The sequence below is a fragment of the Belonocnema kinseyi genome, chromosome 4 (assembly GCF_010883055.1).
Source record: "Belonocnema kinseyi isolate 2016_QV_RU_SX_M_011 chromosome 4, B_treatae_v1, whole genome shotgun sequence".
Lineage (NCBI taxonomy): Eukaryota > Metazoa > Arthropoda > Insecta > Hymenoptera > Cynipidae > Belonocnema > Belonocnema kinseyi.
Window position 1 is genome coordinate 138,544,784 of NC_046660.1, and position 17,327 is coordinate 138,562,110.

At 37.6% G+C, this 17,327-nt stretch overlaps 1 protein-coding gene across 1 annotated transcript in view; it reads left to right on the forward strand.

Moving 5' to 3' along the window:
- Positions 1 to 11,504, forward strand: part of LOC117171592 (soluble calcium-activated nucleotidase 1) — a 52,075-nt gene extending 40,571 nt beyond the window's left edge. The window contains exons 3-4 of the mRNA XM_033359037.1: positions 10,963 to 11,120; positions 11,232 to 11,504. Of these exons, the coding sequence (XP_033214928.1) occupies positions 10,963 to 11,120; positions 11,232 to 11,444 (371 nt within the window). The 3' untranslated portion in view covers positions 11,445 to 11,504. The remainder of the gene's footprint in view (positions 1 to 10,962; positions 11,121 to 11,231) is intronic.
- The last annotated feature ends 5,823 nt before the right edge of the window (positions 11,505 to 17,327 follow it).

The following is a 17,327-nucleotide window of genomic DNA, read 5'->3' on the forward strand; positions in this document are numbered from 1 at the left end:
TCCTCTAGAATCAAACCGAAGGGACTATGACAAAGCCACCGAACACGTCCTCGGGTTGCGGATAGAGGGTCCCTTACCAAGGGCTTCTGCTGAATATGGTTACAAAAATAAATAGGCAGTCCCGGACAATTGTCCAGGGGTGGTCCTGAAGGAATTGACCCCGAAGCGGAGGTGTGAAGACTGTGCCGAAAGCTGAATGGCACCTGGGTGAGGTGTCTAGAACGGCGACTCTGGGATACCGGGCGACCTCTCAGAGTACACAGCCTTATCCTTGCATGCGAGGCTCTACAAGAATGGACGAACCCCAGACAGGCAACAGAGAAAGAGATGGGACACTAAGACCAACCGCGGGCAGGCATGCAATAGAGGACGAGCGATGCTTTATGAACCGGAGAAACGTCAACACCAATGATTTTCGCAAGCCTAAAGATCTGGCTGAAATGGATGACGAGCTTCGTGGACATTTTTCCGAAGAATCCGACCTCTAGGCTATCAATTATTGTGTGTATAGTGCAGCGAGAGCTTTGGCCGATGCGAATGGTAAAACAAAACCAACTGTTGACCAGAAGATCAAAAGACGAATGCACCAACTTGCCATAAAGATAGGCTGGGCAAGACAGTACGCGTCCCTCATTCAGTGTGTGATTGACTACATCACATCTGGCAGGAATTTTACCCCCAAGGTTCGAAAGTTCGCGCATGAACTCCGGACCCGTTATTACACACTTAATAAGTCAAAGCTGCTGATCATCAGACAGCATATTGTTGAAAGAATACGGATACTATCTGACGCTAAGAGAAGTCTAGAGCGGAGGGAGAGGTGGGTCAGAGAAAATCAAGAGTTTCTGTCTGACCCATCTCGACTCTTCCAAGACCCTCCAGTTACTGTCGAAAACCGACCCAAACCAGAGGAGGTCAAAGTATTTTGGAGAGAAGTCTACGAAGTACAGGATAGACTGGACGAAGACTCAGAAAGTATAAATAGCTTCAAGAAGTTGTGTGATGCCCTCATAACACCTGATAAAGAATGCCCACTCATTACTACCGAGGAGGTGAAAAAAGTATTAAGAGGGATGAAGAACTATTTCGCACCGGGACCAGATTGTATAAAAACCTTCTGGTGGAAGAAGTTTTCTTCAACTCATCAGCATTTGGCCCATATTTTCACCTCATATTTAATGTCGGAAGAGCCGATTCCAGAGTGGTAGGTAGAAGGGCGCACAATACTCCTGCCGAAAATAGTCAACTTAACTGACCCGAGGAATTACAGACCAATCACTTGTCTGAACACACTTTATAAGATATACACAGCTGTCCTAAATGATAGGATTGTTCGGGCAATTGAACCTGTGTGGCAAGAAATGTATGAACAACGAGGCTCAAAGAAAGGCGTAGCGGGATGTCGGGAGAACCTGCTCATCGATAGATGTGTCTGCAAAGATGCATCATTCTACCAGCGTGACCTATCGATGGCCTGGATTGATTATCGGAAAGCTTTCGATTCGACCTCCCATAGATTTATCATCTGTCTTTTGGAAATATTAAAGGCTCATCCGCAAATAGTTAGGAACATAGAGATTGATGCCGCTTTAGAAAACCAGATTTACTATCTCATCTGGAAAAAATCGTGCGACAACTAACAAGGTCACCTTTCAGAGAGGTGTCTTTCAGGGCGACACCATGAGCCCAATCCTCTTTTGCCTTACATTATTGCCAATATCTTTAGCACTTCGCCATTCCGACGGGTACTTGTGCGGCAAACCTGCAGATCGAAAGTACAAGGTCACTCATGTATTTTACATGGACGATCTTAAGATCTATGCTAAAAACAAAGAGCAACTACATCTAGCTCTAGGGATTGTCGAACGATATACTAAGGAAATTGGAATGGAATTTGGGTTAGACAAATACACCAAGGTTTATATGAAGCGAGGAAAACTTAATGGCATCCCTGAAGATCCTGAGCTCGTTGATAGAAGCGCTATAGGACACCTTTGTGCTAGAGAGACTTATGCATACCTGGGCGTGCCACAGAGCCGCATTCAGGATGTGACATCTATAAAGGATACTCTCCGAAGCAGATACAAACGTCTCATCCGACAGATTTGGTCTTCCGAACTGTCGGCGAGGAACAAAGTATCTGCAACGAACATGCTTGCCCTCGGTAGTACTCTATTCATTTGGAGTAGTTCCATGGACAAAGAACGAGCTCAGATCCTTTGATATTGGGACATGAAAGGTTATGCACATGAACAAAAGCATGCATCTTAAGTCTTCCGTTCCGCGACTGTACATCTCACGCCGTCAAGGTCGTCACGGAATATTGAGTCTTGAATGTCTTCACAACAGGATTATTCTGGGTACAGTATGTAGAGTTGCAAATGGAAGAGACTCTCTTCTTAAAATGGCCAGGAATCACGAAGAAGCGGGCAAAGAAGCGTTTCTGTACAATGCAGCGTAGGAGGCTGCTGAAACACTCGGACTAAACTTCAGTATTAGGGGTGAGCAAAATGCATCAAATCTTATCTATCTCGAGTACTCACTCCTGAAAGCCCGGATTAAGAAAGCACAAGGGAAAAACTTTCGTGAACAGGTCCTCGATAAGAGGATGCACGGTATCTTCCACAGAAATGTGAAGGATCAGTCAATGTCTTGTGAGCTAACGTTTGCTTTCCTGAAATAGCCCGGATTGTAGTCTGGAACGGAGGGTTTCATTTTTGCATGCCAAGAGGGTGTCATTTCCACCTTAGCATACTGTCGCCACATTTCGAGCCAAGACATTCCTGATGATAGCTACAGGGCATGCCGTGCACACCCCGAGCATTTAGCTCACATACTATCTAGTTGTCCAAGTCACGCGAGAACGACCTAGATTCAAAGGCACAATGCTGCACTAAGAGTGCTTTATTACCATCTCTGTCACTCTTACGGCATTAACCTTAATATCGCACCTCTAAATGCTCCTAGGGAAATCGAGTCCATTTTCGAGAATTTGACGTGCCGCATATACTGCAACTTTATATTCTCGACAATTGTTTCTGTTGCTCACTCGAGGCTGGGAGCGGGTGCAATTTTCCAGATTAGCACCCGCTCCGGGCGAAAGCCTGCGGTTCTCCTTATGACAAATTTTTAATTGCAGGCACACATATATACATAGATGTAGCATCTAGAGTGCAGTGCACATATTTTTAGAACCCTGGCTTAATATTGCAAATGTACATTTATCGAGGTTAATTGGTTATAAAAAAGTATTTCAGTTCATGTAATTATATGCAGTAAGAAGTTACTCACATCTGATGTTAAAAAGGCACTGTTTGGTAAACTTATCATATGAATTAAGTAGCAAAGAGAAAAAACAATAACATAATCACACCTTGTGATCCAGAAACTAAGGTGAATAAAAAAAGTAATGGACCTGAACATAATAGTGAGCGAAAGCACTATCTTAAGTCCACAGAGTTATATTAACTAGAGGTGTACTCGTAGATTTTAGAAATTTAGAGAACATTTTTTTAAATTCTAATACTGTAGGTGCATCACGAATACTATTCGGCAGTTTATTCCAAAGCAACCTCCCTCTAATGACAAAAGATCTTTGCATTAAACATGTTCTATGGGCCGGCATTGCGAGGGCATGACCTCTATCGCGCAGCCCAGGCCGACCTCGAAGGTTCATATGATCCCGCAAGAACAATTCCAATAAATAAACAGGCTTTTTAATTCTTAAGATCATGTACAATAAATTACTCATAAAATATTGTCTTCTCTTGGCAACTGTAATGAAACCAGCTCATTCCCTGTACTTAGAAATACGATCGAATTTTGACAGATTACAGATAAAAAGTATGCAGGCATTGAAATTACGTTCAAGTTTGCAATTAAGGTAATCAGAGATTCCATTATATGCCACACATCCATAATCAAAATAAGGGAGAATCAAGGCTTTTACAAGGGGGATTCGCGTAGCTCTAGGAAAGAGTCCCTACTCCGACTAAGCTGATGTAAAGTTCTGACGGTTTTGTGTGATATTAGTTCAACATGCTTTTTCCAAGAAAGTGTGCTGTTAAATATCAAACCAAGATCATTGACAGAATCAGAGAAATCACTAGCAAGACCGTTCAAGTACAAAGGTGGAAGGAGATCCGAAACTTTAGATGGATTATGAGTGGAGGATCCAACTAGTAAAGCATATGTTTTTTGTGGATTAAGTTCCAAACCATTTAATACCACCTAGTTGTAGACGTTATTAATATCTTCGTGTACCATTTGAAGTAGATCGCGAAAGTTTTCAGAAGATCTTCGAACACCTAGATCTGATGCAAGGGTTTATACTTCAGGGTACTAGGTATATGTTGCCTAAAACACCAGAAGCTCAAAATCCATCTGAATTTCGACCGTTAGCCGGTGTTTCAACAATTTATAAACGTGTTACAGCTATCATTGCATATCAGGTATTTTCTCATTGATACGAGAATGACATCCTTACAGAAGAACAAAAAGGTTGTTGCAAGAAAATTCGCTAGTAGACATGTGCATTTTGTCGGATCGAATATAGTATTTTTTATTCGACGAGCGTTCATTTTCGTATCGGTTTATTCGATTCGGTTAACCCACCGATCGAATATTGAAAACCCGACAGTCCATTGGTGCGATGTTCGGTTGGAATTTTTCGATTCGATCGGCCCGTCGCTCGAATGTCGAAAACCGAACTTCGACGCGCGCTATCGCCGGTTCGAATTTTTTTATTTGATGGGACCCTCGCTCGAAAATCCGCCATTTAATCCCTGCTACGGTCGGATCGGTTTTTTCGATTCGATCGGCCCGTTGATCGAATGTCGAAAAACTGATATCCAATACTACCTCCAAAACGGTTTTTCGATTAAAATGTCCTGTGCGTCGGAGAATCCCATATTAGATGTGCCTTAAATTGAATCAGTGATTCACTTCCTTATATACTTTCTTTTAATTAGGTGACCATAGTCCATCAATAAACCGAAACAATTGGTTAATTCCCATACATAAATTAATAAAAAATAAACATGTGTGTTGTGTTTTAATGTAACCGCCGTAGGTGAGCCATGTTGGTGACGTAACACTACGAGGATCATGTGATCACACCGGTGGAGAACGGGCCTTCCTGGCATGGTGTCGACACGAATCATATCGGTCTCGAGTGTCCGCACTTTATAAATATAGTGTACCCTCTTGCTCATTACCTCTACCAAATAAATATATACTTTATAATATACGCTGTCTATTTACTTGAACTCCCAACATAACATATTTGGCGACGAGGATGGGATGCTCAAGATAATTCAGAAGTTATATATTTTAACCTCAAATCAGTGCGTGACCACGTGGTCGTGAAAGTCATGAAGCGCCTGGAAGCCAGTCGAATGTCCGGAGCGCGAGGGAGAATGCTTCAAATATGGGAAAATAGGCCATGTCTGAAAAATGTGTAAAACACCCGCAGCTAATAATCAATGCGAGATCGATAATGATTTGTCCGATTACGTCATAAATAAAATCCACACTTATGAGTCAAGGAGAAGTGAAGTCGTATTTCCAGCTCAGTCCTTAGGTATGACGAAAAAGGATCACGCCTCAACAGGCAAACAACCACCAGAAGACAGCGAATTCCAGTTCTTTGCCAGCTGTTCCGAGAAGGAAGAAGCGTCGATAGGTGTAATTGAAATCTCTGTGAGTGATCAGAAATCAGTGAGTAGTGAAGGCAAAGCCTTATCAGTGCGTGTTAAATGCAAAAAAAGAGGGGGCGCAAGCTGTCGAATTTGAAATCGACACTGGAGCCGCGCTCACTCTAATTCTAGAAGAAACGTTCCAGTTAATGTGCTCTAACACCCCACCTGCAGCCCGGCGTGTTTCGTCTAGTGACCGCCAAAAAGAAAGACATCATTATCGTCAAAGAAGAAATATTCGTCGATATTGTATTCAAGGATAAGGTTGGTAAAAATTTAAGATTAATTTTAATGGAGTCGTCTGTTCGAAATCCTTTATTGGGTCGAAATTGGTTAGATATATTAAATACGGCGTGACGTGAAAATGTCTTATGGTGTGGAAATAAAGAAATAAATTCTCGTGAAGCTATTGAGTCGATTAACATAGTAAAATGCGTCAAAATTAGGAAAGAAAATACCCAAAAATTTTCGAGAAAAACAACTCTAAGTCAATTAAAAAATTTCAAGCAAACATATTGAAAGAGAATACAAAGTCCCTTTTTCACAGACACTATGAAATACCTTATTCTATCAAAGATAAAGTTTTAGAGGAAATTACTAATCTTGAAAAATATAATATTCTGAAAAAGGTATCATTCAGTAACTGTCCATCACCAATTGTGGTCGCCAAAAGAAAAACAGTAGAATTCGAGTGTGTGTTGCTTTAAAAGGGACCTTGAATCCGTGTGTTAAAATCGATCATTATCCTCTTCCTCGCATGGACGATATTTTCAATGAAGTGGTAAATTGTAAGGTGTTTTTTCTAATTGATTTGTCAAATACGTATTTCATCATGTAGAGAATTGCTCACAATTACAACACTCAGGCTCAGCTCCTGTGATATTTCAAAGTATTATCGATCGATATTTTCTGCGGAGGATGAACACTATCAGATTGTGTTCAAACAATAGAAAAAGTCTTATCTCGTTTAAACTTATTTAAAGTAAAAATAAATTTCAATAAAAATCGCTTTTTCGTTAAAAGAATCCCATATTTAGGATTTATACTAGACGAAAAGGGGTTGTACACCGATCCTGATAAGGTGAAGGCAATCAGATCAACACCAAGTCCCATTGATGTTTCACAATTAAAAGCATTTCTGGGGTTATTAACCTTTATGCATAGTTTCTTACCAATGTCAGTAGACATTTTAGAACCTTTAAACAATTTAACGCGCGATGGAGTTACGTGGTGCTGGACTGATGAATGCAAGAAAGCTTACGGACAAGCAAAAAATTTAATTTCTGCAAAATCGACCTTGGTCGTTTATGATTCGTCTCGCAAAACAATAGTAACGTCTGCCAGTAGCGCGCATGGTGTTATCGCGGTATTATCACAAATCGCCGATGGCACAAGAAAGCCTGTTGCTTTTGCGTCTTCTACGCTGACGTAAACTGTAGGAATTATAGTCAAATCGATCGAGAAGCTTCAGCAATAATTTTCGGGTTAAACAAATTTCACAACTATATTTACGGAAGAAAAATATTGCTAGTCACGGATCATGAACCACTAAAATTTATATTCAATCCGAGTAAAAGTTTGCCTCAGATGACAGCTGCTTGATTAATGCGTTGGTCGCTGATTCTGTCATCGTACAAATATAAAATTGTTTATAATCCCGGTAAAGAAATCGATCATGTGAGACAAGGTCAGACATGTAAACTTTGCCAATTAACTCAAAACGATAACGAAACAAAAGTAATTCTCTCAATGTCAAAGGCGGAAGCCCCTTGGCAACGTGTTCATATTGATTTTTTAGACATTCAACTTCAGAAATTCCTAATCTTAGTGGATGAATATAGTAAATCGATAGAAGTGGGCATGGTAAATTTAACAAATCTTGAGTCTATCCTAGAATGTTTACACGAGTGTTTTGCGATATTTGGCTGGCTAAAGAATTCGCACATTACTTTGAAAGCAAAAACATAAGAGTCTTAACTTCTCCTCCCTACCATCCATGATCAAAGGAAGTCGTCGAACGAGGGGTCCAGACCCTCAAAAAACTTATTATTAAAAATGTAATTTCACAGTCGTATAGGAACTCAAAAAAGTCCTTACGTATGCTCCTTACGTATGATTATTAGCGTACAAATTGAGAACGCCGCTTTCTATGATACTACCTTAAGATAAGGTTAAATTAAATTACAACCAAGAGATCCAAACTTGTATCTTCGAAGTAAATGATAAAGTTCGAGCTCGAAATAGAAAAAAAAATCTCCATTTAAATGGTTACCTGGTAGAATTATGGATCGCCTCGTGTCGTCACGTACCTAGTAAAATTGTTGGACAACAATATTAGAAAAATGCATGTCAATCAATTGAAAACAAGTCACTTTGACGATTCCGAGCACCCAAGTGAAAGAGTGTGGGATTTTTCTCAACCTTACAATCACAAGGTCATTGAGGGAAATCCCTCAACCTTAAAGGAAAGGAAAATTAGGTCTCCGGCGAAAACGGAAAGATCTCCGACGCAAGGAACCCCGAGAAGTTCCGATAGAATCAAACGAAAATCAGATAGGTTCCGTCCATAACTTTGAAGGAGAAATGAATGTTGTGTTTGAATTTAACCGTCTTAGGTCAACCATATTGGTGACCCGAGTGTCCGTACTTTATAAATACTTAGCTCATTAGCTCTATGAAATAAATATATATTTTATAATATACGCTGTCTATTTACTTGAGCTCACAACATAACAATGTGAAAATAGATTAAAAAGAATTATCGAGCATAATTTCTCTTTAATTGAATAACGTTTTCAGTTTGATGAAATGTATATCGCTAGAAAATAAAGATTTTTTAAATCTTAAATAAATATTCTGCGAATTCTTATAGATATTCTTTTCACAAGTGACAGGCTTCATTAAATAAAAGTTTCAGCGATGAATGATTAATATTTCTTTTATAGTTATTTCTAATTTTGTATTCTATTGTTTAAGAAGATATAAATTTTGATCATATACTCTGTTAATCGGAATTAAAAAGTCCGTATTCATAAAGCAATCTCAAAGTTTTAAGCTAAAAATACGTACTTTCTACAAAGCAGTTGAATTTCATCTGAAAAATATGATTATGTAACAAAAAAAGTTTATTTTGAACCCAAAAGTTCAATTTTCTATCAAAATTCTTGAATTTTCAACGAAGAAAAAATTGTTAGGCATGAATGAAAAACAATGTCAATCAAACTGTTGAAGTTTCAAGCCAAAAAGACAAAATTTCTACAAAAGAGTTGACGTTTCAACCCGAAGAAATATAAAATATAAATTTTCGTCCACCATATTGGATCCGCCACTTTGAATTGTCGAATTTTGACTTCAGATTTGGATTCAGCGACTCCAAAAAGCCGCGAATAAGACTTGAATGCAAAGTCGGAGTGAGTTAAATAGGAAAAAAGAAGATTGACGTATTTTGCGTCAATGTCACACAGGAAATGGAAATTTTTGACGCATTTTGCGTCAGTGCCAACGAAGAGGTTAATTCAGCGATTAGAAGGGTAGTTCTACCGCGACATAGAAGGTGTAGAGGTATTTTAGATGAAAAAAAACCGGCGTAAGTCATAAGTTATACAGTTGTGAGACTATTTTAACAGCACACGAGACCTGTTAGAGGGAGAAACTTAGCAACGAGAAAGATAGAAATTCTCTAACTATTTTTATTGCACCCTCGCGTTTGGTTTTAGTTACTGTCACTCGCTTATCCTGCTTAGCCGCAGGGAAATATGGACAATTTACAAAGATTTCAACTATGTATACAATCCGCATGAGAAATAATGAATTGGCATCCCATAAAAGAAAAAACAAAAAATTCGTAAAAATGTAATATAAATAACACAGACCTGCAAAGAATGGGGTCATATCAGTTGTTGAAAAGTAGAGGGTCATTTCCGAAGTAATTTTTTACGTAGAATCCGAATCCGGGGTCAGAATTGGCCCATAACGTCAGGATTATAAGATATTTGAGGTTATGTACCCAAAAAATTGCGTTTTTGGCTACTTTTGAGGTAAGGTACAGAAGAAACAAAAATTTTTGGGATTTTTTCTTTAGTTGTATCATATAGTCTTCTGTACATTACCTCAAAAGTAGCTAAAAAACGCAATTTTTTGGTACATAACCTCAAATATCTTAAAGCCCTGACGTGATCGGCCAATTCTGACCCCGGATTCGGATCTCCGTAAAAAATTACTACGGACATTACCCTCCACTTTCCCACAACAAAGCCATATTTTCCTGTGTAATTAAATCATTTTGGTATTCATAAAAGCTATTTTTATAGCCTGAGAGATAGGTAAAATACTCAATGTAAAGCAAAATACTTGAAAACTTACACAGAGTGTCTAGAGTTTGTGGGGAAAAAAATTCAGGACTTTTCCCAAATTTTCAGGACAAAAATTTATTTATTTGGGTGTCTTTCTAAAAATGTGTCAAATGAGAAATTGATCATACGCCCCCAAAATCCGATTCTATGGTCAAAATCCGTTTTTCGGTAATTGTTCATTTTACCCCTGTGAAAAATCACAAAGCTGAAATCGAAAATATTTTTAATTTTTTGTTGTTAATATAATGTAAGTGAGTTGAATTCCGTGTGTAATAATCTCTTTTTGAATGATTCATTTCCTACATATGTTTTCAAATTAATTGTTTTATTTTCAACTAAAAAAGATCGTTTTTCAGTAAATAAATACTTCAACAAAATAGTTGAAGGTTCAACCAAAAATGAATTTTTAACTAACATGATAAATCTGCAAGCAAACAAATAAATGTTTAACAAAGGAGGTCAAATTTTTATTTAAAAAAAAACACAAATTTCAACCTGCAAGACGAATTTTCTACAAAGTAGTTTAATTTCCAAACCTAAAATATAAATTTTTTACCAAAAAGAGAAAGTAGTTTAACTTTTAACCCAGAAGATTGATTTTCTTACCAAAACGACGAATTTTCAACAAGTTAAAATTTTTTAGTCAAGAAAAAAAATGTCATCCAAATTGAGAAACTTTTACAAAAGAGTTAAGCTTTAACCAAACTGTTGCAGTTGAACTAATAAAGAAGAATATTTTACTTAATTTGGTTATGGATGAAACTATACCGCGATTTCGCCGCTGGTGGGTGTGTTGGCGGAGGAAGGTACATAGGAATTTTTTACATGTACCTAATATATTTTTAAGCTGTAAAAAAGCCGAATTAGCCTGTCAGTCATTTAACTTAACGTTGTACAAAAGTACTGTTTTTTAGGTTACATGATTCACGAATCAGGAATATGGAGCTCTGAGCATGAGAGCTGGTTTTTTCTACCACGCAGATGTTCGATTCAGAGATATAATGAGACACTAGATGAAACTATGAGTTGTAATGTGTTACTAAAGGCCGATGAGAATTTTAAGGATATACAGGTAAGTCAACTTATATATGGCAAAGTACATACATAGAAAAGGTCCCTGTATCCATGTGCAAGGAACAAATAGTGAAGGCCATGTACATTAATAAGTTCATGTGAAATACAGGTTACAAATATTGGTACATTAACACCTACCAGAGGTTTCTCAAGTTTCAAATTTTTACCGGGATCTAATGAGAAGATAATCATCGCATTAAAATCGGAAGAATATCAAGGTCGAATGTCTACTTATATTGTGGCTTTTACAACTGATGGTGATATCCTTATGCCTGAAATGAAAGTGGCAAATGAGAAATTTGAAGGATTTGAATTTATATGAAACTTATATAATTATGAATACTATTTCAATAAAAATAATAAAGTATTTTGTAAATAATAATCGCAGGGCTTTGTCAAATCTTTTTAGTTGTTGCATGTTTTCCCGTCAGTCAATTATTTTAATTTATCTCGTCACCTGTCATGGAAAACTATGTATCCATGCTAATCATTCTGTATCCTCTTTAATCGTTTCTCTGAAAAATTTATGTATATATGTGTATAAGCGAAAGTGTCGGATATTAATCTGTTCCAAACCGATCTAAATTATTCTGAATACTGCCTATGAATTTCTTGATTTGACCTAGTTTCTCAAGTGCTAGATTCATTTCTTTGTTTATTATCGCGCTGGTTTTGTGCTGGGACACTTGATGGAATAAGTTTTTGTACCTGATTTTGTGATTTTATTTCAGAATTCTGATCGGTTTTGTGTCTTTCTGAAGAACTTGTGATCTTGTAGAGACATCCTTATAAGTTTCGTGTTGCCCCTCAGTTAGTGCGCGTAATTTGTCTAGGCATGGCGCGCTGGGCGTGCGTGCGTGTGCGTGCTCGCGCATTTGTGTGGGTGCTTGTGTGGGGTGACAGCTATTATCGATCGCTCTTATCTCCAACATTCAAAGTAGCTACTATTTACCAAAATAAGTGGCGATTGAAATGTGCTGAAATTGTTAAACGCCATCAAAGCCGACACAGAGGAAACCAAAAAGGTCGTAAAACTGCTTAAAACTGGCACAGCTTAATTGAAGTTTGATTTCGATGCTCTAAAGATCGAATTCAGCACATACAGGGCACAATACAAAAATCTGAAAGAAAGTCATCAGGAATTAGAGGAAAAGTGTGGTTCCCGCAAGCGACAGGTTGACTTTTTTCTGCGGCAAGCCCGCTCCTGCAATGTTTTGATTCACAACCTATCGGACGATGAGGAATCTAACAGGGACCTCTTTTCATTAGTTCTCAATATTCTCACTAGCGCTAGTCTCTCATTTAATGAGTCGAACATGGACACCATTTATCGTCTGGGGAGGACGCAAGGCAGTAGGCCCGTTCTTGTGCATTTCAGTTCTGGCAGATGGAAGCAGGAGGTTCTCAACAAACGCGCAGCTTTCAAAGAGTTGAATATTTCTATCATGCTTGACAGATCACCAGAGGAAAGACAAGAAAGGTAAGTCTTATGCCACACTGTCACCAAACTAAAAAATGCGGTTGTTAACGTGATTGTTAAGGGCAGCAGTATTATGCTCGAGGACCATCAGCCCTCTCACCCGGATGTCGAATCCCTTCTAAAAGAAAAGGGAAATGAACAAATTTCGACTGAAAATCAATCCTCATCAAGAAGCAACTTCCTAAACACGACAAAAGCGCGTAACAGATGGATCGAATAGCTCCCTAGACTCCTTTATAGAAATAATTGCTTCAAAGTCGGAGAAGCCTCAGTCTAAGAGTCAAAAACCTATTAGGCCTGGTAAAACTTAGCAACTTGCAGCAGGAAAAGAAGTCGCTAATCAGAATTTCATATCTGAATGTCCTAAGGGTAGCATTCTTCGCATCTTTTTCTGGAATGCTCACGGCCTTTCCACTTTTTCTGGTCTCTCAAGTTATGTACTCAGCTCGGACATCATCTGTCTGTGCGAGACATGGATAACTTTACCGAATTTAGAATCCCCTGTTTGGATCCCTGATCACACCGCTATTGTAAGTAATGCCTAGTGGGGGTTAACCATTTTTTATAAACAAATCTGTATTCAACTTTAAAATATTATTAATTTACCCTACATGTATTTTTGGTTAATGTTGGCGGAGGGGAGTTCAATTTATTGTGGGTAATGTTTACTTTAAACCATCTATGGAGGCTATGTTGTTCGAGAACATTTTTGAGGAGACCTTTCCGGGGTTATATCGGGTTATCCAGATTCACCAATGTTGTTAGGAGGCAATTTTAATGCTCGTATCAGCAACCTAAATGACCAGGAAGGGCTATGCCTTCCCGAAAATTCTGCAGCATTGTATAAGCGAAGATCATTGTATTCTGAGGTCAACGCAAGAAAGGAGGTTCTTGTTGAAATTCTTAAGAGTGGTTAGCTAATGATATTAAATGGGAGATTCGTTAAAGATTTTCCGGGCATTTATATTTGTCTTGGGTTTCAGGTTATGAGTTTTAACGATCTTGTTGCGTGTAACATTGACTCAATCGACCTGATTTCTAATTTTAAAGCTCTTCAGTTGCCTACGACATCCGACCACCTTCCGGTTCGCGTTGATATTTCGTATTTCATACAGATGGACACAAATGTAAATAGAGACTAATTTTTATTGTATAGTAAAGTAATTTGGAATGAAAACAACAAATGTAACTATATGCATGAAATGTATATTTCTGAGAACTCAGCGTACCGCAACACGAAATAAATACCCTAAATAATAATTCAATTACCAAATCTCACCTGTCGCAGATAAGTTGAATTTATTTGCAAAGACTAAATGGCATACTCCAGGGAAGCAACCTTGGGATGATAAAGAATGTAGAGCCACGCGCCGTATGTTTAGAAAATCTTTAAATGTCTTTAAAAGAGCGAGTTTTGCCGACACGAAGGGGGCGAAATATCTAGAAATCAAAAGATCTTTTGTGGAGTTATGTAGGTCCAAGAAGAGGCAATAAGGATATCCAGAGCTGAACTCACTAGCGGCTTGTAATAATTAAACCAAAGGAGTTTTGGGCAGCGGTCAGCAGATTTAGATTGCGGTCTCCTTCGACTGACAATGAAAGAATGCATGTATTGAAATGTTAATATAATAAAGCGCCGGGCAAAGATGGGATTCCTGATGAATTTTTCCACAACTTTCTGGAAAATTCTCTTCAACGTGATACGAGTCCAAAAAATCAAAAGTTTTTGACATAGGTTGAACGCCAAAAATATGACCACAAGCGAATCTAATGTCCCCGCTTGAAACTTAAAGATGGGGTACAGATTTTTCAATAAACTGTGATCAGCACAATCACTGACACTACCAGAAACACTGGTAAGACCGGTCCAAATAATAAGGGCAACAAAATGGCGCTATCCTGGTAATAATAGGCGAAATCATGGCGCTGTCATGGCCATATAAATACTGTTCAAAATATTAAAGGTGGAAGACAGTTCATTCAAAATATAGAAGACTGTAGATCAGTGCAATTATCAAAGGAAAAACCAGTTCAGCTACAAAAGACAATGTAATGGGCCTGCCCTGGCAGTGTGAAGATTTTTCAAAATAATCAAGGCAAAAGACATTCTGGACTACCAAATATATTTTGTAGTACAGATAATTAAGACAAGACATGTTATTAGTCCAGTCGGTTAAGACAAGACTTACCAACATTCTTGTCTTAATTATCTGGACTACAAAATATCTTTGTTATTCCAAAATTTCTTTTGCTTTGATTATTTTGAAAAATCTTCACATTGCCAGGGCAGTCCCATTAAATTGACTTTAGTAGCTGGACTGGCTTTTCGTTTAATAATTGGACTGATCTGCAGTATTGTATTCGTTGACTGAACTGTCTTCCACCTTTAATATTTCGAACAGTATTTACATTTCCAGGACAGCGCCATGATTTCGTTTATTATTATCAGGACAACGCAATTTTGTTGTCTTATTAACTCCACTTGTCTTACCAGTGTTTCTAGTATTGTCAGTGATTATACTGATCACAGTTTATTGAAAAATCTGCACTTTATCTTCAAATTTCAAGCGGGATATTAGATTCGCTTTTGGTCATATTTCTCGCGTCTAGCCCCACCTATCTCGAAAACTTTTGATTTTTAGGAAGAGTACCCATTAGGATTTTTTTTATCAGGATGCTTTGAACTATATTATATTGCAATTTCAGCCAATTTGTCCGGGTCCAGATTTTAATGTAAATTGTGCGGGGTCCTTTTTAATTCTTTTTAATTTTTTTATAAACAATTTTGTAACGATTTTTTAAATGCAATTTTTAAGTTTTTTTTTCAAGAGCGCACCATGTCGCAAAAAATCAATATATTGCTAAAATCCGACGTACATCTCTTGCAGTTCTATAGAATCGAAAAAAAATTTGTTTTTCGATCCAGGTAAAAAATTGCGGGATTTAGGTTTCCGGCCGTGGACACCTTAAAAAGGCGCAGATGGAGAAATGCAGCGCGGCCGCTATTTTCTCATTAACGAATTTGAAAAAAATATTTTCTGTATTTTATTATTAGTATTATAAATCTCATTCTACAAAATTTCGATTGATCTCTTTATGAAGCCAAAACAAATTCTCAAAATATGCCTATCCTTCCGAGCTCTACAGTGGTTTCACCCCTTAAGGTATTTTAATTCAGTCGATAAATTACAGTCCTTTTTCTTAAAGAAAATACTAGGCTTACCAACACACGTCTAATTTTGCTCTCTGCTTAAAGACAGGTCGATTACAGTTATATTATGATTTATTTAAGTCAGCGCTAAGATGGTTGTCGAGGTTGCTGGGTATGTCTGATTATAGGTATCCTAAAAGATGTTTTCTTGAATTAAAGGCAATGTCCTTAAACCCTGATTGGAACCCATATTATAACTGGGTTCTCCAGCTCAAAGATATGTTCACGCTAAGTAACTCGGAGCAAATGGAGCTTGACTTATATTTTGTGTCGCTCGTTGAAAAAATGGATGAATTTCTAAATAACTTTTCTGATTATCTCTGGCGTTCCGACTATGAAAGATCCCTCCACTCAAGTAGCCTCCAAGTCTTCCTACATCTTCAACTATATCTGGACTTCCAATCATATCTGAATCTTAGATTACCTTTATATATAACTTCTTTTATTGCTCAACTTAGACTTCTGTTTTCTATCAGGGGTTTTATACATTTTTGAGAATATAAATTTACTCATGATTATGGTAGACTCTGTCCATATGTAACCTGTCTGTAACAGATGATCTTTATCATTTGCTGTTTGTCCTGCCTACTCTGGCTCAAGAATATCAATATTTGGCCACTCCGCAACCGCGAAAGTCATTGGCCAGTTATGGCTGAGTTTTTCAAACTTTAATTATCCACATGAGTTGAAAAAAGTTTCATTTGTACGTTCGTCAGATTCTACAAATAAGAGCATCTGTTCTGTAAACGTGTCTGTCTTCATACTCCAATTTAAATTTCTCCAATTTAAATTTTATTTCCTGCCTTTATAAGATCGTGAGTCATCCAAAATATAATTTTAGTTACAGTATAAATTTCAGATGGTTTTAGTTTTTGATAAAAATGAACAACTTAGCAAACTTAATTTTTTATTGAACATCTACCCGCCAAGTCCTTTAATTATAACCAACCCTGAAAGCACACCTAAATGCCAAGACCGTCAATTTGAGCCTTTTTCAAAGAAAATCTTATAATTTTTTCGATACGATAAACCCTGTAGGAAAAACAGCGTTCGCTATTAATGTATAATACAGACAGCATTTTATCATTAATGCGTCCAATTATTTTATGACGCGACTGTACGGCGCATCGCGACACATTGCGGCGAATTAGAGAATTGGGGTTCATAATGATCCAGAGCCTACAATTTTCAGCCGATTCCATCTTTTTTTTCATTAAGCTGATTAAATTCTGAAGAGATCTGTCGAGGGCGATTTTGCTAAAAAGGCTCTGTTTGTTTGTTATTCAAGTTGCCAAATGCCAAAAAACCATAATTTTTCATATTTGAGCTGCCTGTCTTGTAGCATTAATTTATTTTACCTCAAAAAGGTGAAAAACTGATAGATTTACAATCGATTAACAAATCCTAATAACTTAAATGAAGTTCGTGCAATCCGTTCAATTGTTATAAACAAATTTATAAACAAAAACGATTATTGCTGTACATGGAAGCCTGGAAGTTCTTTTCATCACGTT